Source organism: Lontra canadensis, unplaced genomic scaffold (genome assembly GCF_010015895.1).
Source record: "Lontra canadensis isolate GAN:19392208 unplaced genomic scaffold, GSC_riverotter_1.0 scaffold107, whole genome shotgun sequence".
NCBI classification, from domain to species: Eukaryota; Metazoa; Chordata; class Mammalia; order Carnivora; family Mustelidae; genus Lontra; species Lontra canadensis.
Window position 1 is genome coordinate 375,131 of NW_022631101.1, and position 22,348 is coordinate 397,478.

The 22,348-nt window shown below is 39.8% G+C and overlaps 1 protein-coding gene across 1 annotated transcript; it reads left to right on the forward strand.

Annotated features, from left to right (window-relative positions):
• Nucleotides 1–1,284: 1,284 nt before the first annotated feature.
• On the forward strand, nt 1,285–20,647 carry ZNF283 (zinc finger protein 283). Its single transcript, XM_032838931.1, has 4 exons — nt 1,285–1,402; nt 7,065–7,152; nt 9,189–9,315; nt 18,729–20,647. The coding sequence occupies exons 1-4, from the start codon at nt 1,311–1,313 to the stop codon at nt 20,093–20,095; spliced, it is 1,674 nt and encodes a 557-aa protein (XP_032694822.1). The 5' UTR covers nt 1,285–1,310; the 3' UTR covers nt 20,096–20,647.
• The last annotated feature ends 1,701 nt before the right edge of the window (nt 20,648–22,348 follow it).

A 22,348-nucleotide genomic window follows, 5' to 3' on the forward strand; every position in this document is an offset into this window, starting at 1 on the left:
TCACTTTCCGGGTTGTAAGTATAAGGTTGTATAAGTCAGTACTTGCATAACTCTAATAGTGAGTACCTTCTTAAACTTTGTGCCTTAAGGTTATTCCCATGGACCTTACTTGAGACGTTCCCGCTCACTGAAGCCTAAGTCCATGGTCCCTTCTCATCTTCACCTTCTCGGGAGTCCAGAATGCGTTCCTCAGCCTTCCTTGAGAACCATTCGTCAAAGATGTTGACAACATAAAAGACAACTGAGCAGCAAGGCTCGCGGAGCCCGGACCTACGTCCTGCAGCAAAGACTAGAACAACTCCAAATTGACTTTGGAAAAAGCGCCTTTGCTACACGAAGCCGAGTTGCATGCTGGCAGCATTCTGAGGGTCCAGGGTCCCCACTCCTGAGCATTTGCCCACGGCGGACTACATTTCCCAGAAGTCTCCGGGCACAGGTCTTTTTCTGGGCGGGGCGAGTTTGCTGGCGGAGAGCTCTTTGGATGGCCAGGTTCCCAGCCTCCGAGGACTTCCCGGCTTTTATTTCCCATAAGTCTGTGGGTCCGTTTCCGGTGTCCTGAAGGTTTTTGGACTCGGCGTGGTGAGTTGCTAGCGTCGGAGGGATTAAACGGCGCGGGGTCGGAACCCGCAGGGAGGGTGGGGGTTGACTCCGGGAGGCTCCCGAGGTGAGGAGGCCCGGTTTGCGGACAGGGCGTGTCGCGTTTGGAGCCTCAGTCTGTGTGCGCGCGAGCGGCTGAGAAGGATGGTGTGTGACAGACGGCGTGGCAGGACCGGGGTGTGTCTCCGTGATGGTGTATGCGATTGGGAATGTGTGACGGGGTGATGAGCTGTGTGGCCTTGTGGTTTTGCTTTGGCTGTGTGCTCCAAGTTTCCTCTGGACTTTCTTTGGGCCTGCCAAAGTGAAGTGACCGCAAGAGAAAGAGTCCTTCACTAAGCCCTAGAGTGAGCGTTTCACTCCCGAAGGCGTAGGTCCAGTCTTGGGATGAGCATTGTACATCCAGAAGTGTCCTCATGACATGCCACTAGGAAGACGTGATCGGGAGGTTCCAGAGGTAAGATTCCTGGAAGGGGCGCGTCCCTGGGAGCCAGCTTCCTGTTTCAGAGCCACTGCGACCAGACCTCTCTCCCCAACAATTGCTGTCAACCCACAGAGAGATTCCAGTCTTCCTTTTCAATTCCATTTGGTTTCGTGTGGATGAAGGCAGATATGGCTCTAGATGGCATTTTGGTTTCCCGTTGTTTCTGTTTTGTGTGTGTGTGTATGTGTGTGTGTTTTTGCTACCTCTGTGCTCCAAGCAATGCTGGTGTCTCATGATTCTTTTTTCTCCCACCGCTGATGGGTTTCTAAGAAGGACCCTGAGGAGGAAGAAAGAATTGTTGCATATTTTGAAATCAAGGTTCAGGTGAGTTTGTGTTTCTCTCTCTCTCTTTTAAAGACAGTTACTTTTGTTTTTATATCATGAGAATATTTGCTTTCCTTGGCCTGCAGTATCACTGGTAGTGTCTATCCTGAGTTTTCCTTCTGGTGAATGACCCACCGTGCTGATGTATCTCTCTTCTTGGTGACCCTCTCTTGCCCTTATTCTCAATCAATAGCTAGCTGTTCAAATGGCAAATTATTCAAATCCTTGGGTGCATTCTCCCTTTCTGAACATGCTGATGGTGTAGAAATACACCTCCTAGATTAGTGTTAGAGTTTCATTTTAGACTATGATTACTTATGGAGATTGGTATTTACTTGATATCGTGTGCGAACTGTTTTGTGTCTTCTCCACAGTCATGATTTTTAGATCAAGGCAATGTAGGAACATTGTTTCAGTTAATAAATGACAATGTTTTAAGGCTTTTAGGAGGTGGGGATGTAATTGGGGTTTGAGCATAGGGGTTTGCTGTTTGCACCAACAAAGACAGAGACATTCAGTTAATCTTCAGGTAGAAATCTGTAACATTGCTAGACATGAGTTATTTCAGGTCCCACTTTGTGAGTGTTGTAGAGGCAGTACTGTGTTATGGTTAAGAATAAGGCTCTGGACTTAGAGCATCTGTATTCAAATCCTGGCTCTACATGTTACTAGCTCTGTGAGCTTAGGTGACTCGGGCTTTGTGTGTCACATCTACAAAATTAAGACAAAGTAATGCCAATCTCATGGGGGTTATAAAGATGTAAAATGAGTCAGTGCATGTAAAGCGCCTTAGAACAGGGCCTGCCCCATGATACAGGCTTAGTGAATGTTAAGATTTGCTGTTACATGCTGATTCTGGATCATTTCACATCAAATTTCCATAACTGAAATTTGAAGAGAAATATGAAGATGATTGTGATAGGTGCTTGCAAGTTTAAAAAAGTGACCAGATGCTCAAATGGTCTAGTACAAGATACCTTAACCTGAGGTCTTGTTCCATTTATGAGCTGCCAGGTGATTGCAAACCCCTTGAAATTGGACAGGATTTTTGTAAATATTTGTGAATTTATTTTTCTTAAGTGAACAAAATGTCTGTAATTTCATGAGATTGTTAAGTGTAGATGACATAGAAAAGGTCTGGTTTCATTGATCTGGAATGAAGATTTAATAGATGGGAAGGAACTTATAAAATTAGGGTCCAGTGATAAGGAAACAGTTAAGTAAATTGCAGTATATGCTGTAATGGAATAATGTGCACCTAATAAAAAATATGTTTATAAAGAATCAAAAGAAGGAAAAATGTAAATAATAAAATATTAAGTAATAGTTGTAGTTACGAACAAATTCCCCAGGAATATTATGAGTTATATAAGAATCCCATTCAGTAGGAGAGTTTTGAAAGACATTTTTCAAGGATTGTCTCCAAAATGTTTTTTGATTTGACTCTTCAGTGAAGAATTAGAGAGGTGTAGCCACACCTGTTGAGTGTCTGTTCTTACCAAATGTCATTCTGCTTAGGTGCATATATTTCCTTCCTCAGACTTTGAAGGTGACTTACATAATTAATGTTCATTATGGGGGAATTTTTTTTTTTTTTTAAGATTTTATTTATGTTTGTGAAAGAGAGAGTGGAGGGGCGAGCATGAACGGGGGGAGGGTCAGAGGATGAAGCAGACTCCCCGCTGAGCAGGGAGCCCCATGAAGGACTTGACCTCAGAATCCTGGGTTCATGACCTGAGCCAAAGGCAGATGCTTAACTGACTTAACTGAGCCACCCAGGCACCCATTATGAGGGAATCTACAGTGAAAGTGTCTCAGTGTTATGGTGAGCTACAGCTAGAGATGTTCAACAGCGGGTGGTGTACTTTGTTTCTGGCCCACTGATTTTCAAAGTGTTGGGTCTGTTTTTGGTTTTGGTTTTTTTGGTGTTTTTTTTTTTTTCAGTTTTATTAATGACTAAAATATGCCCCTTCCCTATTATTCAATTTTTCATACTTGGAACTATCTTTATATTTCTGATTATGGAATTAAAACAGGTTTGTTGCAAAAAGTTCAGCAATCCAAGAAACATATAGAGATGGAAGTTAAAATTACATCCTCTAAAGTTAATCAGTTCTTAATATTTTGGTGTGTTTCTGTTTAAATTTTTTTCCCTGTGAAATTATGTGTCTGGTTTTGTTTCTGCAGAATAAGATAACAGTAATGGGTGGTAGAGTTGAGTTGAAGATTCTTTAGCTCTTATTTTGAAGAAGAAATCCAGCCCAGATGTGGGTTTTATTTTAATCTCAAATATGTAGAAAAAAGAAGGAAATGTCAGTGATTTCTTACTTAAAAACCTGTCAGGTCATGATCCTGGAATCCCAGGATCGAGTTCCACATTGGGCTCCCTGCTTGGTGGGGAGTCTGCTTCTCCCTCTGACCCTCCCCCTTCTCATGCTCTCTTTCTCTCTCTCTCTCAAATAAATAAATAAAATCTTTAAAAACCTATAGTATTCACAACTTTTAGAAGTATAGAAACACCTTTTTAAAAATTAGAAGGGCCACAAAGACAGACTTTCAGAATTAGATTATTTTAAAGGTTACTTCCGTAAGGGCGCCTGGGTGGCTCAGTGGGTTAGGCCACTACCTTCGGCTCAGGTCATGATCTCAGGGTCCTGGGATCGAGTCCCGCATCGGGCTCTCTGCTCGGCGGGGAGCCTGCTTCCCTCTCTCTCTCTCTGCCTGCCTCTGTCTGCTGTGATCTCTCTCTGTCAAATAAATAAATAAAATCTTTAAAAAAAAAAAAGTTTACTTCCGTAAAAAATAGTGATAATTTCTAATGTATATGTTCTGTCTTATCAAAATCTATTTTATAGGGGCGCCTGGGTGGCTCAGTCAGTTAAGCATCTGCCTTCAGCTCAGGTCATGAACCCGGGGTCCTGGGATCGAGTCTCACATTGGGCTCCCTGCTCAGCGGGAAGTCTGCTTCTCCCTCTCCCTCTGCTACTCTTTCTCTCTCTATCAAATAAATAAATAAAAATCTTAAACAAATGTTTAAAAAATCTACTTGATAAATAATATTTCCAATGACGGATAATAATACCAGAAGGTAGATTAAGAAGGTTATAGTTACCAATATCCAAATAAACCACCAATTTGCACAGAAAAAGATTGAGTCTCTGGTTCATGCTCTTCTTGGCACCTAATTGGGTTGTATTTTCCGAGCCAGTTTTATGATGCTAAGCCCTGTCTCTGTCTGCAGCTTCTGGCAGGAGGAGCTATCTCCTATATATCTTTCTGAGAACCTGTTTCGCTTATGTTGTTAAGGAAGAACTGGAGGCTCAGGCTGGGCTGTGAAGCTTTAGTTAACTTTGTAAGAACATAGGCCTGAGAAGCACAGATTTTATTATGAAAAAATGGAAAGGTGCATTAACTGTCATTATAGTAGAATAAAGGACAGTAATCTTCTCCGTCTCTAATAATGGTCAAAACTTATATTAAGTAATTATTGTACACCCGTTGTTGTTGTTGTTTTGAGTAATCTCTGCACCCATTGTGGGGCTCGAACTCATAATCCTGAGATCAAGAGCCATGTGCTCCTCTGAAGGAGCCAGCCAGGCACCCCTATTGTACACTAGTTTTGGTTTTTTTTTTTTTTAAGATTTTATTTTTTTATTTATTTGTCAGAGTGAGCACAGGCAGACAGAGTGGCAGGCAGAGGCAGATGGAGAAGCAGGCTCCCGCTGAGCAAGGAGCCCGATGCGGGACTTGATCCCAGGACGCCGGGATCACGACCTGAGCCGAAGGCAGCGGCTCAACCAACAGAGCCACCCAGGCGTCCCGTGTACACCAGTTTTTTATGTAGATTTTCTTACATAATCTTCATTGCAGTCATCTGTGGCAGACAATGTTCCTATCGTTCTTTTATTGACAAGGAAATAGAAGTGTTGAGAAATTGGTCATTGTCAAGCCCATATCCTGAAAGTCCAGCACCAGAGTTTTTTATCTTAATTTTGGATACACTTCCCATATTGTATATACTTTACAAACCTGCCTGCCTCCCTATGGAATTGATTATGTGTGTTTTCTTCATCAGTTAATCAGTTAATGACATAGCAGGCCACAGTCGAGCAAACCATTTGCTTACTGTTAGGTAGTTTCTGATTCTTGGTTATCATAAATGATTTTTGGCTGAATATTCCTTTTTTTAGATTTATTTATTTTAGAGAGAGAGAGTGAGCCAGCACATGAGCAGGAGGGCCAGAGGGAGCGGGAGAGAGAATCTGAAGCAGACTCTGCTGAGTGTGGAGTCGGAGGTGGGTCTCAACCCCATGACCATGAGATCACGACCTGAACTGAAACCAAGAGTTGGCCAATTAACTGACTTTGCCACCCTGGTGACCCTGGGTGAATATTCATGTGTATACATCTGTACTTCTCTAGCTATTTAAGGATACATTTCCATACGGGAATTTTGGGTAAAAATTTGCCCCAATTTTAAGAGCCTGAGATTGTACTTGGGAGGTAATACAATAACTGAAAGACGTTGTTACCCTTAAGACAAGGAATACTAAATATACATGGGAATAACTAAAGCTGACTGCAACAAAGGCCAATAAACAATGCAGGCAACCTGTCTTAGGAACTCACAGGAAGGTAATTATAAGCAATGCTTTTGGGTCATGACCAGCTTTGCGGAGGCAAACAGAATTCATCCCGAGTTTTATGCTTAAAGGTTTTATCCTACTAATGTTCACTGCTAAGTCAGACTAACGGGATCAGGTGATTTAGCACTTACCGGGAGAGTATCACGTCTAAAAAGACAGGTCAGCTACAAATTAAACCTGTGTGTCAGAAGACGTGAAAAGAAGCAGGCTTGCGATCTCATCAAAGTATTCGTGACTTTTCTTGGGGAATTTTAGCCATTTTTTTCTAGGCAGAACGTGAGTGTATATAGAAATTATGTAGTTAATATAATGCATGGCTGTGGTTACAGCAACTCTGCAGAATACTTAAAAAGAACATTAGGACCACAATAAAATCTTTATTGTATATGGGTGTATAACTTCCTAAACACTTTCTTCATCTATTGACATCTGATTGTCAGTCTTTTCTCTATCGATATACATGCATAATTTATAAATAGAATACTATACATCCTGTAAGCTATATTTTGTATTGACAACATATCTTGATGATCTCCCCCAACTTAGCATAGTTTTATAGCATTCCATTGCATGGATATTCTGAATGCATTAAGAGGTCAGCTTTTGGGGCTCAGGCAATTGTACGTCCCATCTACTCCTATGTCTTGACCAACTTTTTTCAGCCCCAAGCCCATGAAGGATGTTGAGGCTTGGACCACATGCCTCTTTTGCAGCTCTGAGAGGTGAGAGTAGCGGGAGGAGGCTCCAGTCTGGGCAGCACTCAGTAGACCAACCTCTGGTCTACTTTATTAGCATCCATAGAATGAGGACCATATCAGCATCCCCAGAATGAGGCGCTGCCAGAAACCTTCCTACTGAAGGACGTTCGGGTTTTAGGTGAGAGTTTAGATTCCACAGATGGTTGTGGGAGGTGTGAAGCAGAAGCAGGAATGGAAGAGATAAAAGCTTATATTAGCTTCAGTCAGGATGGGATCACTTAAGCACACCTGGTCTAAAGCTTTTTTTTCCTTCCCCAGCTCTGGCTTTTCTGGATTCTGTGCTTCACCAATAGAGGAACCCCATGGATTATTAATTAGTTCTTGCAGTTCTAGAACCATGACTGATGTAAGTTGGTATTTCTCTGTCCTTGAAATATTGTGATTTTTTAGGTCATATGAACCTTTTCCTTAATTGTCCTAAAGCTTCCTACGTAATAGACCCCAGTCCTGAACCCAGTCTCAGTTCCTGTCCCAGTAAAAGATTGTGCGAAATAACCCAGTGTCCTCCCTATGTGCCTTTCCGATCAGTATCATCATGTCATTGAACACATCCAACAACTGTGTGCTCAGTCTTCTGTTAAAAGCAGTGGAGGAATAGGAGTCTTTTGAAGGAAATAGTTGAGCTCCTGTCAAAGAATAACTCAAAGAAATATAGTTAACAATTAGCACATTTTTACTTGTATACAAGGAAAGCCAAGAGTAGATTGATTTCATCTATCAAGGCACAAACAGGATTTCTATAAGGGAAGGAGAAAAGAGAGAATGAGAGACTGTAGACATTTTCAAAACAACAGTTACTCCTTCTTCTAAGGTGCTGATTGGCAGGCATCTAGGAAAGAAGCCAGTCAGGATTCAATGTCCTTAGACAGCTGGATGGTCCTCCAAGAGAATGTTTTCAGTTGCTTGTGCCTTCTCTGGAGAGTTTTGGGGTTTACTTAGGACATACTTAGGACAGTAGGCTGTCTTGGGCAGTGTCCGTTGTTATCACCTGTCTTTGTTCCACTAGGGCTGCACCAATTCCCTTACCAGAATTTTTTCATTCCTGTGTCAGGTCTGTGGGGTGATGATTCAGTGATGAGGGTCTCATTTGACCACACATGCAAACTTGGAACTTCTTCACAGACCTGAGTTTCCCAGAGAGAGAAGATGGAATTTGGGTTTTCTTGGCCTTAGCCTCAGTTTCTGTGAGGCTTTGCAAAGCTTTTAGGATGAGAGGGATGGTGAGTGGGTCCTCCTAGGGAAAGTGGTGCTGTAATTGTTGAACACCAGTGTCAGAGTTCATTTGGTTATTGACCAGGATGCGCAGATCTTGGGTGACAACTGTGTCATATATGTTGTGCCCTTTCAGTGTCCTCCAACTCAGGAATGAGGAAATTGTTAGGTGAGGGGTGGTTGCTGGTAACAAGTAAGAAGGTAATTGGGATTTCTAAATACTGGATGATAATAGATTCCTAGAATGAAGAAAATAGAATTTTTGTTCAACCTAAATGTATAAATATAGTAGAGATATTAATCTCTATATGATGAACTGAGTTGCAGCTAATAAAACATCTTACGTATTTATGTATTTACCATTATAAGAGAAAAGACTTACAATGTACTCTAACAGAGTGATTTACTTGAGGCTTAACAATAATCCTTAATTTAATGGAAATCATTTTTCTAAAAACTATAAAATCTCTATTTTTCTAAAATAGAGATTTTATAGTGCATTTGGGAAAAAAGATTTATTTTTTATATTCCTTAAAGGGAAAAGTTGGTGTAGCAGTTCACATTAATAAAGAATTTATGAGGCAGGAACATAATAGGTTGTGTGTATGTATACGTAGTCATATACCTGGGGCTTCCCCCCACCCCCACTATTTTTTTTTAAAGATTTTTTATTTAATTATTTGACAGAGAGATCACAAGTAGGCAGAGAGGCAGGCAGAGAAAGAGGGGGAAGCAGGCTCCCTGCTGAGCAGAGAGCCCAATGTGGGGCTCGATCCCAGGACCCTGAGAACATGACCTGAGCTGAAGGCAGAGGCTTAACCCACTGAGCCACCCATATTTCTATTAAATATTTTTATTTAATAGAAGAGAAACTGGGATGATTTTATAGATTATCAGACAGGTCTAGTTATTTCATAATATCCAAGAAGGTTTTTTTTTTTTCCTATAACAGGATTCTTCTAGAACATGAAGACACTCTGCTTTAGTCATACAAATTTCTTTACTTTTCCCTACCTGTACGTACTGCAGGCTTCTAGCCTACTTGATGTTACATTTTCCTCTTCTTGCAGTTTATCCTTCACGATCCTTTTTTTCCCCCTCTTGGAAATACTTTCTTAAATCCTTAAATTTCTGTAATTTCACAAGTAATGTATGGGTTTTTGGTTTTAGGGCTTGGTGACTTTCAGGGATGTGGCCATCGACTTCTCTCAGGAGGAGTGGGAGTGCCTGGACCCTGCTCAGAGGGACTTGTACGTGGATGTGATGTTGGAGAACTATAGTAACTTGGTGTCATTGGGTAAGGTCCTCTGCCTGAAATACTTCAGAGTCTTTCTCTGCACTATCGGCTTTTTGCTATGGGAATTACAGGGCTGTCTTTGAAGAAACCAGTTGAATTTCTTCTCCCCGTGGTCAAAGGGATGTTTTGATATTTGTTGGATTTGGAATGGGTTCGTTGGGCTCCTTCCTCTTCCCATGCCTTCACACCTTCCTCTGGCTTTTTCTGCAATTGCCTCTCTTCTTTAATTACTAAGGAGCTGGATTTGCATTATGGGGCATTTAATTCATAACCATCGTCAGAGAAATCAGGTTTCATACTGTGTTGAACTTTAGCATATCTAGAGATGATCTGTGTCCTTGCTACTCAAGGTGTGGGGGTTTAGTTTGAGGAACTGTAGGGAGGCCAGAGCAGAGTTAGTGTAGGAGAGGAAGCCAAGAAGGCAGTGAAGGAGATAGGCTAGGCCCGGGTGAGATGCAGTTTTGTTGGTTTGGGGGAGGGATGTGGATTGTTTCTCAGTGGTTTCATTTGGTTTATGTGGGGTTTTAGCATTTTTTTATTGTTAAGTTTTTCATACCTAACATCAGCTTCTTCTGGGGCTTGTGAGGTCCTCCCTAGTCCTGCAGAACAGAAGCTGCATTTATACAAGATCCCCAGGTGATTTTTATACAGTTTAAAGAAGCACTGCTCTTCGTAATTTTTTGACCCACATGCAGGGAGTACAGCTAGAAACAAGGTCCTGATGTACTGTGACTTTCCAAAGAGCCTCTCCATTTTATATAGAGGAGGGTTGGATAAACAGAAGTCATTTTATACTAAGTGAACACATTCATTTGCTTTCAGCATATTTGAGGTTGAAAGTTGGAATCTGTGAACTTCGCATTTTACAAAGTTAAATTCGACATTGAATTAAATCCTAAAAATGTCTCATGAACCTTCTTTTCCTGTTACCAAAATAACAACAGTAATAATAAGAATATTAATATTTAACACTGTGCTTACTATAAACCAGGCTGTGTTGTAAGCAGAGCAAATACTTCGGCTTACTTAACCTTCACAACATCCCCATGAGGCAGGTAATGTTTTTATCAAACTTCTTTTTAGATGAAAATACAGAGGCTCAGGGTAAGTGACTTCCCGGGGTCACACAGCTAGTGGGAGAAGTAGCAGCAATGAGCCTCTGAGGAGGTCTGGCTCATAAGTCTGTGTTCTCAACCACTGTTCTCTGTTTGCTCCAAAGAGGAGTCTGAATGAATCTAAAACAAGATCATTCTCCTACTGATGTGATGTCGTTTTTCATTCCCATCATACTTCTTTTCTGTGAAGTCTTTATCAGTATTATTTTTACTTTTTATTGCATATTTGGCCAAATGTTTTGAACTCATCATTTAAAAAAAAGCTCTATGCCATTTAGTAGTTCTTTTCTTGCAAGGAGACACTCCATTTCTCAGTCAGGTGTGACCTTATGGGAGCAAGGACAGGAGTCCTGGATAGTTGTGAGGGGAGGGCCAAGAAGCTGGAACCCAGGAAGGCAAAGGCAGGAGGGAACCATCATTGCCGGGAACCAACCTCACAGGTCACACAGGAGGAGGAGAAACAGGTGGGATGGTGCTTAGAAAACTCCCTCCCTGTGGAGGGAGGAAATTGAGATCTCATTTTGGGTTACCCAACGAACTTCCATCTGATCTCATTTCTTACTCTCTTTGTTTTTCTTCTATTTCCCTCCCATTTCACCAAGGAAGGCTTCTCTTTTGTTTCTGGTGCAACCATTCTATGTCGGATTCAGCGGCTGTCCAGCTCTTTTGCATTTCTGCATGTGTCTGAATGAATAAATGCATTCATTCATAAGTTCTGCAAATATTTTGACTACTTGCTCCTAGCCAGGCATTGTACTGGGCGCTATCCATACAGTCATGAACGACATCGATAACTTGCCCATTCTCAAATGCAGTTTTATGTAGTCAGGAAGAAACTGAAAGTAAGTAAATAAATAAATAGGTAAATAATGTCATATAATGAAACATGTTGGTCAAGGAAGATAAAGAGCATGAGAATAGAAAATGATAGAAATCGACAGGGCTCATTTAGGTAAGGTGGTCAGGGAAAGCTTTCTTGAATAGAAGCATGAAGAGTGGCATCAAATTCTATGAGTATCTGGGGGAGGAATAGATCAGTCACCGTGAACAGTAAACACAAAGGCTCCGTGATTGCCAAGAAACTGTTGGAATGGTAAGAAGGCCAGGACACAGTTAGTAAAAGAGTGTAAAAAAATAAGGTTGGTGAGGGGCACCTGGGTGGCTCAGTGGGTTAAAGCTTCTGCCTTCAGCTCAGGTCATGATCCCAGGGTCCTAGGATGGAGCCCCACATCGCATTGGGGCTCTCTGCTCAGCAGGGAGCCTGCTTCCCCTCCTCTCTCTCTCTGCCTGCTTCTCTGCCTACTTGTGATCTCTGTCTCTGTCAAATAAATAAATGAAATCTTTAAAAAATAAATAAATAAATTAGGTTGGTGAGATAGGGGAGGGCCCGACAATACGGTTTTTCTCTTACTAATTTAGGAATTTGAGTTCTGTAGCCTTTCAGTCTGGAAGAGTTCATCCATCTTTCCTTGACTTGCATTCCCAGCTGTTTTTGAAGATTACAGGCCAGTTATTTTGTAGAGTGTCCCTCGTTCGGGTTGGTGTGCACTTTTCTTCATGATTAGACTTAGATTTACGCCTCTTTGGCAGCAGTGTCACAGAACTGATGCTGCTTTCTTGCATTCTGTCAGGTAAAGCACACATTTGTCGTTACTGATGATGCTTGGAGCACGTGATTAGGTTAGCGTCTGCCGGCTTTCTCCTTGTAAAATTAATCATTTTTCCTTTCATGAGTCTCTTGTGAGGAGAATCTCGGAAACTATTAAATACATCCCTCTCCACCGATTTTTCAGTTTGTTCATTTATTGGATCTTTAGTTGGTGGGTTATAATCTCTTCTTCTGATTTATTTTGAAGTTCAAAATATTTGAGCTTGTCCCAGGTTTGACCTGTGGGAACCCGCTCATGAGGCTTCTGTGTCCACAGGCACATCTCTCTCACTCCTTGAGCATCTCCTTATTTTCTGACACAACAGCATGTTTTGTCAGGCTCATCTTGTACTTTTCCTGCTCCGGTCATAAAGTCAACCATTTCTTCAAGGTGCCCTGGTCTCTTTTAGTCGAGAATAGTAGTTAGAAGGCAAAATTTGCATACTAGGGTTGCTCATTGCTGCTGGAAGATGGCTGCTCTAGGTCTCTGAGTGGTAGAGCTGGGGAATGTATTTGTGTACATACATACATACATGTGTACATCTGTATTGGAAACCACAAGACTATACCCACCTCCCCCTCAGCAACTCTCAGTTTGTTTCCTATAATTGTCTCTTATGGTTGGCTTCCCTCTCTGTTATTATCTTACTTTATTTTTCCTTCCCTACCCCTATATTTATCTGTTTTGTTTCTTAAATGCCATATATGAGTGAAATCCTGTGGTATTTGTCTTTCTCTGACTATTTCACTTAGCATAATATCCTCTAGTTCTGTTTATGTCATTGCAAATGGCAAGATTTCATTCTTTTTGTAGGCTGAGTAATATTCCACTGTATATATATATACACCACATCTTTATCCTTTCATCTGTAAGGGGACATCTGGGTTCTTCCCATATTTTGGCTATAGTGGACATTGCTGCTATAAACACTGGGGTGCATGTGCCCCTTCAAATCACTGTGTTTATATCCTTTCGATAAATACCTAGTAGTGCAATTGCTGGGTCAGAGGGTAGTTCTATTTTTAACTTTTTGAGGAACCTTCGTACTGTTTTCCAGAGTGGTTGTACTAGTTTGCATTCCCACCAACTTACTTTCCATATTTCTAACTCCCTTCTCTGACAGGGAAGAATTTGGCTTCCATTTCCTTAATATATTATTTTCTCAAACTCGCTGAATGTAGCTAATCTTTCATTACCAGTACCATCACTTTGACCATGTGATTGCCCTTCTCACCCTACTTGGGCTGTGACAACCCACGCCAGGTCACTTATTTGCAGATACTTGTCTTTAACAGGCATGCAGTTGGGACAGCTCTTTTATACTGACACCCTCCTCACAGAGGGTATCAGTATTGGTTGACTTTCAATATCCTGCTCTGGGCTTTATTTTATTAAGTCTTGATCCTTGAGTATTTAATATTTTAAAATATTCATTGTGGGGCACCTGGGTGGCTCAGTCAGTTAAGCATCTTCCTTGGCTCAGGTCATGATCAGGTCATGATCCTGGACTCCCAGGATTGAGCCCTGCATCAGGCTCCGTGCTCAGCAGGGAGTCTGTCTCTCCCTCTCTTCCTCCCCTGCTTGTGCTCTTTCTTTCTCTCTCTCTCTCTCCCCCTCACTCTCAAATAAATAATTAAAATCTTTAAAAAAAATTTAAAAAAATATTCATTGTGGTGAAATGGGAAGTATTCATTAGCTCTTCTGTTTTATACCAAAGTGTGATGTGGTTGCCTTGGGAAAAACCAGTTGTGTGGTTGTTTGAATTGTGAGTCAAACTAGCTGTTCTTTCCACAGAACACCACTTTGTTCTTGAAAGAATGCCTAACAGACAAACTATTATTATTCAGACTTAGGCCATTGGAAAAATTTTCTTACAAGTATGCTTGTCGCTTTGAAGATAAATAACAGAATTTGCTGCCAGTGATGAATTCAGACTCTCAGGTAAAAATTAGAATTGTGGGGGCGCCTGGGTGGCTTAGTGGGTTAAAGCCTCTGCCTTTGGCTTAGGTCATGATCCTGGGGTCCTGGGATTGAGCCCCGCATCGGGCTCTCTGCTCAGCAGGGAGCCTGCTTCTCTTCTTCTCTCTCTGTCTTCCTCTCTGCTTACTTGGGATCTCTGTCTGCCAAATAAATAAATAAAATCTTTTTTAAAAAAATTAGAATTGTGTGAAAGAGCTACCATTTTGAGCTTTACAATTTCCCAACACATAAACATTTTTCTGATGAGATAGATGGTGATATTAACCTAGCGATTTTTAATATATTATGTAATGAAATATGTCAGCATTTCAAAGATCTGCATAACTCAGTGAACCACTGTTTTTCAAATGACCAGTGCCTGATATTACAGAATTATGTCTGGATAAAAGATTATTCAAGGTGCAGTGGATTTTAAGGTAGTATAGTATGAAAAGTTCATAGTTTTGTTGCATATTTCACATTGCAACTAACCTTTAAGAGACTGTCCCTTCTCAGGTTTTATTATAGTATCAGAGAGTAACATATTTATAATATCAAAAAATAACAGTTACATATATGTGGGAGGCTAGATTTTCTTCATATACTTCAGTCAAAATAGCATATTGCTAGAGAGTGAATACAGAAGCAGATGCGAGAATCCAGTTGTCTTCTATTAAGCCATATATCGCAGAGATTCACAAAAAATTAAGATAATATTATTTTTTGTTGTTTTGGAAAACATAATTTTCACACATTTGTTATTTGTGTTAATAGGCAATGATTTATTAATTTCAAGGGAATTAATTAAATATCTTTAATTTCTCAGTTTTAATTTCTAATATGGTAAATATCAAAATATAACTCACACAAAAGCCCTTTTGAGTCCTCAATAATTTTTTAACATTTCTTTTTTTAATTTTAATTTTATTATTTTTTAAAGATTTTATTTATTTATTTGACAGAGAGCATGGCAGAGGGAGCAGCAGGCAGAGGGAGACAGAGAAGCAGGCTCCCCACTGAGCATGGAGCCCTATGTGGGACTCAATCCCAGGACCCTGGGATCATGACTTGAGCTGAAGGCAGCCACTCAACTGACTGAGCCACTCAGGTCTCCCAATTTTTTAAACTAAAAAGAAGTTAGGGACGCTTGGGTGGCTCAGTCAGTTAAGTGTCTGCCTTCGGCTGAGGTCATGATCCCGGGATCCTGGGATCGAGTCCCATATTGGGACTGCTAAGCAGGGAGCCTGCTTCTCCCTCTGCCTACCACTCCCTCTTCTTGTGCTCTCTCTCTCACACACCAATAAATAAATAAAAGCTTTAAAAAAGCTTATAAAAATAAAAAGTTAGGGGCGCCTGGGTGGCTCAGTGGGTTAAGCCTCTGCCTCCGGCTCAGGTCATGATCCCAGGATCCTGGGATCGAGCCCCTCATTGGGCTCTCTGCTCAGCAGGGAACCTGCTTCTCCCTCTCTCTCTGCCTGCCTCTCTGCCTTCCTCTCTGCCTACCTCTGCCTACTTGTGATTTCTCTCTGTGTCAAATAAATAAATAAAAAATGGTTAAAAAAATAAAAAGTTAAACCTACATTCATTGACTAGCATTGCTAAGCCTTACTTACAAGTAATTGTAATACAAGTTCTCGCATGGCAGTTCTGATTGGTTGAACTAAATTCAAGTTTAATGAACTGTTTATTGGTGCTAGACTGCACAAAAGGGCACTCCTTTTAGTTTACATTTGACCATCTCAAAGGACTTGTAATACTGGGTTGGTCAGTTTAAATACCTTGGCTTCCTTTTGGATATACACACAGTCCTTATACACAATGTTAATGTATACAAAGCAATGAGACATTGTTAAGTAAAACAATAGGTACTGCACTTTAGCTATGACCAACGGGCCATGACTGAAATTACTTCCCACAAACACATCCATAGGACTTCTCTGCCCTTTAGTAAATCAACTAAAATGTTATAAAATCACCATTAGATAAAAATACTAAACTTTGTATTGGAAATACACTGATGCATGAACAAGCCAAGAATTCACCAATATTTTTAAGAATATAAGGGATTCTGGGGCTCCTGGGTGGCTCTGTCCATTAAGTGGCTGCCTTTGCCTCACGTCCTGATCCCGGGGTCCTGGGATTGAGCCCCACATCAGGCTCCCTGCTCAGCAGAGAGCCTGCTTCTCTCCCTCTGCTGCTCCCTCTGCTTGTGTGCTCTTTCTCTCTCTCTCTCTCAAGTAATAAATAAAATATATATATACATATATATATATAGAATAAGAATTTAAAAAAATAAGAATATAAAAAAAGTAAGAATATTAGGGATTCTGAGACCAGCAAGTTTGAGAACTAAAAAAAAAAAAAAGAATATAAGGGATTCTGAGACCAGTAAGTTTGAGAACTACTGTTCCAGATGATGGGTCTTTCAAAATATGGGCTTTGTGAGGCCTCAGATGAATGCTTCTTTCTACTGAGGCTGTGTTGGTACTCCAGTCTCCTCGTGGAAAGTCACTGTATGGATACATACATTAATACTTGGTTACAGATCCAATGGGGTAATCCCCGCATAGATTTCTGGGACTCTGTTGCAAGGCTCCTTTATTCTCTTCACCTTGAACTACAAATTCCAGCCACCTTAGCAGCCCTGAACTCAGATACCACTATCCTTTGCCCAGTGAGACCACCGCTGTCTATTTGGAGAGCATTTTCCAGGATGTTTTGGAGGATGCAGGCAGGCATAAAGGGTAAATATGAAGTTGTCCTGATAATCTCTAAAGTTTCTCAGCCCTGCATCTAGTATCCTATTTTTTTTTTAAAGATTTTATTTATTTATTTGATAGAGAGATCACAAGCAGGCAGAGAGGCAGGCAGAGAGAGAGGAGGAAGCAGGCTCCCTGCTGAGCAGAGAGCCCGATGCGGGGCTCAATCCCAGGACTCCGAGATCATGACCTGAGCCGAAGGCAGCGGCTTAACCCACTGAGCCACCCAGGCGCCCCTCTAGTATCCTATTTTATAGCCTTTTGGTTGTTTGTGGTGTAAGACTTAAGTCTAATACCAGGTTTTTCTTCATGGCCAGGGCTGGAAGTATCTCACCTTCATTTTGAAGAAATCTTTTGCTTTATGTAAAACTCGAGGTTTTCTAGCTTTCTTCCTTCATCCATTAAAGATATCATTCCATTGGTAGCTTCCATTGTTAAGGATGTGAAGTCTGCCATAATGTTTGGTTGTTCCTCTGACTCTAATGTTCTCCCTCCCCTGCCTCCTTTTACTCTTTTTCCTTCATCTTCAGTTTTCAGCTCTGTCATTATGTTCTCAGTTGTTACTTTTCTTTGTATTTTTCCTGCTTGCAGTTTGCTAAAAGTAGGTTGATTATCATACATTTCATACATTTTTTAGAACATTTTAATAATCTTTTCAAGTACTTACTTGGTTTTGTCCTCTTTCTAGGACGCTGTTGCCTGAAGTTGGATTGTTTGATTTTGTTGCACAGATCTGATACTGTTCTTTCTTTCCCCCTTCTTTTTTCTCTTTGGGCTTCTGTTTGGACTTTTTAGTTGTAGAATTTCCATTTTATAATTTTAGAGTTTCTGTTTCTTTGCTGAAACTTCCCATCTGCTCACTGTCCATCTTTTCTTCCAGAATCATAAAATACAATTGAATGACCTTGCCTACTGATGTTCTAATACATCTGTTCTTTGTCTCTTTTGTGGGTTTTGGGGGGGCAGTTATATGTTACACATTCCGTCTTCCTTAGCTACCTCATAATTTTTGATTGTGTGCCAGACATTTTGAAGAACAGTAACGAATGGATGGTTCCCTGCCCATAAAAGTATATGGTCCTTTCTTGGTTATTCAGGGTGAGGGAGTGATAACGCTGATCCCACCAAGCATGAAGCTGAGATGAGGCTGAGTCATAATTTTTATTAGTTTCAGTTTATATCAGGTTTCAAATTAGATGTAAAAATCATTCTTTGCTGTAAACTTCCCACATGACCATGCACTTACCTCTGTGATTATAGCAGGATTTGAGCTAAGTGGAGGTTGTATTATAATTTTAATTATAATTATAATTCACATGTTTCATCTTCAGTAAAGCCTTGGAACTTAGTAACTGCTTGGCTTGCAGGATCTAGTCTGCTTTCTAGCCCAACACCAATCACTCAGAAAAATTCCTGTGAAAAAGTATTATGTAGCTTAATGTTTTGTTTTGCCCCCACCCCTTTTTAAAGTATAGTTGACCTACAATATTAGTTTCAGGTGTGCTTGATTTTGTTTTTGAGTTTGGGGATTTTCTAGGTTCCAGTTCATCATGCCAGCCTACACAGTCATTAAAAGTTCGGCTGAACCACACTTGGGCACATAGGGGCTTGATTGATGGAAGGACACATTGGGTTTAAGGGGTCAGCCACATGGGAAGATAGGGAACTTGTTAAAGTGATCTTTGTGGAGTGCTCCAGAAAGCTGTTCAATCAGAACATTAAGATCATAAAAGCTGAAAAGTCAAAGCTGAGATTGTTGTTCAATAGGGCAGAGATATGATGCTTAGCAGTGAGCTTAATTTCCTGATTCACTTTGGGTGTTATTTCCAGTTTGTCTTGTATTTCTCTATTGAGTATTTTTTGTTTGTTTGTTTTCTAGTAAATTTTCTGGTAAAGGAGATAAAATATATGGTTTTCTTGTCTTCTTTCAGATTTGGAGTCAACATATGAGATCAACAATATAATTTCAGAAAAAGACATTTTTGAAATAAATTTTTCCCAGTGGGAGATGAAGGAAAGAAGTAAAACTTTTGGCCTTGAGGCATCCATTTTTGAAAATAATTCTAAGTGCAAAAACAAATTTGAGGAACCACAGGGACATCAAGAAAGATACTTTAGTCAAATGATAATTGGCTATGGAAAAATGCCCACTAGAAGAAAAAGTAAATCTTTTAGTGCACATCAAAGAATTCATAATAGAGAGAAACGCTATGTTTGTAAAGAATGTGGGAAGGCTTGTAGTCATGGCTCAAAACTTGTTCAACATGAGCGAACTCATACAGCTGAAAAACACTTTGAATGTAAAGAATGTGGGAAGGACTTTTTTAGTGCCTATCAACTCACTGTGCATCAGAGATTTCATACTGGTGAGAAACCCTACAGATGTAAGAAATGTGGGAAGACTTTTAGTTGGGGATCTAGTCTTGTTAAACATGAGAGAATCCATACTGGTGAGAAACCCTATGAATGTAAAGAATGTGGCAAGGCCTTCAGTCGTGGCTATCACCTCACTCAACATCAGAAAATCCATATTGGTGTGAAATCTTACGAATGTAAGGAATGTGGGAAGGCCTTTTTTTGGGGCTCAAGCCTTGCTAAACATGAGATAATTCATACAGGTGAGAAACCTTATAAATGTAAAGAATGTGGGAAGGCCTTCAGTCGTGGCTATCAACTTACTCAACATCAAAAAATCCATACTGGTAAGAAGCCTTATGAATGTAAAGTATGTGGAAAGGCTTTTTGTTGGGGCTATCAACTTACTCGACATCAGATATTTCATACTGGCGAGAAGCCCTATGAATGCAAAGAATGTGGGAAGACCTTTAATTGCGGCTCAAGTCTTGTTCAACATGAGAGAATCCATACTGGCGAGAAACCCTATGAATGTAAAGAATGTGGCAAGGCCTTCAGTCGTGGCTATCACCTCTCTCAACATCAGAAAATCCATACCGGTGAGAAACCTTTTGAATGTAAGGAGTGTGGGAAGGCCTTTAGTTGGGGTTCAAGCCTTGTTAAACATGAGCGAGTCCATACAGGTGGGAAATCCTATGAATGTAAAGAATGTGGCAAGGCCTTTGGTAGTGGCTCTCAACTTGGTGTCCATCAGAGATTTCATGCTGGTGAGAAGCCTTATCAGTGTATGGAATTTGGGAAGACCTTTAATTGCGGCTCAAGTCTTGTTCAACATGAGAGAACTCCTAGTAATGATAAGCCTTATGAATATAAAGGATGTGGGGAAGCCTTTATGTGGACAACTTATTCGAATGAGACCGTAAATACTGGTGAAACTTTATGATTGAAGAGGTGAAAGAAAAATTTTTGTGTGTATAAACAACATGAGGAATCTTAATCTTGAGAACACTTACGAATGTATGGAATGTGCCAAAAGCCTTACATCTGTGTGGACAACTTGATATCAAAAATTCATACTAGTGAGAAATACTTTGAATATAAGGAATATGAAAAGGCCTTAGAATTTTATACAGTCTTACTGAATGTCAGTTTGTACTAATGTGAAATCATTTAAATGTAAGGAATGTGTGAAGATCTTTATTCATGGCACAAAAGTCTGGTAAACATTGGGGAATTTGTACTCATTAGAAACACTTCAAGGAATGTAGGAAGAACCAAAACCTAGTTCAGTTTTTGCTGTTCACATTAGAGAACTCATACTGCTGTGAAATTTTATGAATGTAAGGAATTCGGGAAGGCTTACAGATATGATAAATATCTTACAGTACATCATAGAATCCATCCAAATGAGAAACCCTTCAAATTGGGATGTAGGAAGGCCTCTAGACAAGTACTATTAAAACTGTTGTCTAGAGACTAGGGCCAGCACGCAAAATTGTTAACCTGTCTCATCACGAGATGAATGTGGAAAATAAGTGTTTGGAAACTTAGAGCAATTTCATATTGCCTCAACATTATCATTGTAGTTTATAAAAGTATCAGTCAGCTCATGAATGATTACAAGTTTAAACGTGTGCCCTTTCCAGAAATAATTTGAGACAACATTCAGTTTTTAAAACACAAGACAAGTCACAATATAATTTGAGTAAGAAATGCTTCACTTGTCACCTGTGATTAAAATAGCAGAATATTCACACTATAGGATTTGGCTAATATGTGAGTCACAACTTCCTTAAACCTATAAAGGCATAATTTATAAGAAATAGTTTTCATTTAGTGAAGGTATAGAAGCCTTCCAGCACTATTCAACCTTTGTTAAACTTTGGAGAATGCATCCTAGAGAATAACCTTATCAAATGTAACAAATGCAGGAGATCTCTCACACATGGCACAAACCATACTTACAGTCCTCACCATTCCATCTTCTTACTACCTGTGGGATGTTGGGGAAAATGCTTATCTCCTCTGGGCATCATCTTGAAAATGATGGTGATGGTGATGGTAACTAATAGTTCTGTTTCAGAGACTGCATGGATTTAGTATGCATCAGATCCTTGGAAGAGTTTCTCGAATGTAGCCTACGCTCAATACATGTTTGTTATTTTCTTATTATCTTCATCATTAGTATTACTACTGGTGAATTCTTAGGAAAAGGATGGACATTGGTGTGATGCATTTTTGAAAAGCTTCCATAACCACTCATGCATTTGAATTTCAGATAGTTCATTATGGATAAAATCTAGAAAAGCACAAAGAAACTTGAGAGGATTTTTATTAAGAGTTTATCCCTTAAGCTGCATAAAAAATGAAGGCTGAAAAGAAATGTGGATTAAGTAAATGTTAAGATGTTAAGTAGACAGGAATATACCCGTTGAAGAATGAGGGAGAGGTGAAGCAGTTTGCCTTTAATGAATTCAAACAGAAGTAGCCAGTGATTTAAATTCTCTGCTCACATTTTGAGATAAATTACAAATTTAAAAGAAACAAAAAATTGTCCGTTTGGGAATTCTTTCCCCAAATTTTATTATGACAAATTTCAGACACTCAGAAAAATTTAAAGAGCAATATAATAATAAACATCCATATACTCTATTTAGAATCAGTAATTATTAACATTTGATCATATTTGCTTTCTGTCTGAAATTTAGGTATGTATATGTATACTCACTCACCATTATCTTATGATGTATTCTTTCCTGAATATTTTAGCATGCATCTTTTAAGAATAAGAACATCCTTTAATACCATGGTCGTAGAGAAAATTATCAATAATTCTGTAATATTCGTCTATATTCACTTCACATGTCCCAGTACTCCCAAGGTATCCTATTGCTATTTTCTAACCAGCATCTTTTCTATATTCAGGCACTGCATTTGGTTATCTTGTGTTTAGATTTTAATCTTTAAAAGACTTCTTGAAATGTTAAGGAAAGCTGTTTTATAGAATGCCATGCATTCTTGATTTATTTCTCCCGTCATGGTGCTAAGTTTGGTCATTTGATTAAGACAGAGACTGCTGGAGCTCTCCATTAAAAAGGTCCATTATACGCTAGTAAGATTGGTGAACCTTTCAACTACTTTTGAAAATGTAGTCCTACCATATGTATATATAAATTCTGAATTAAAGAAAATTGAA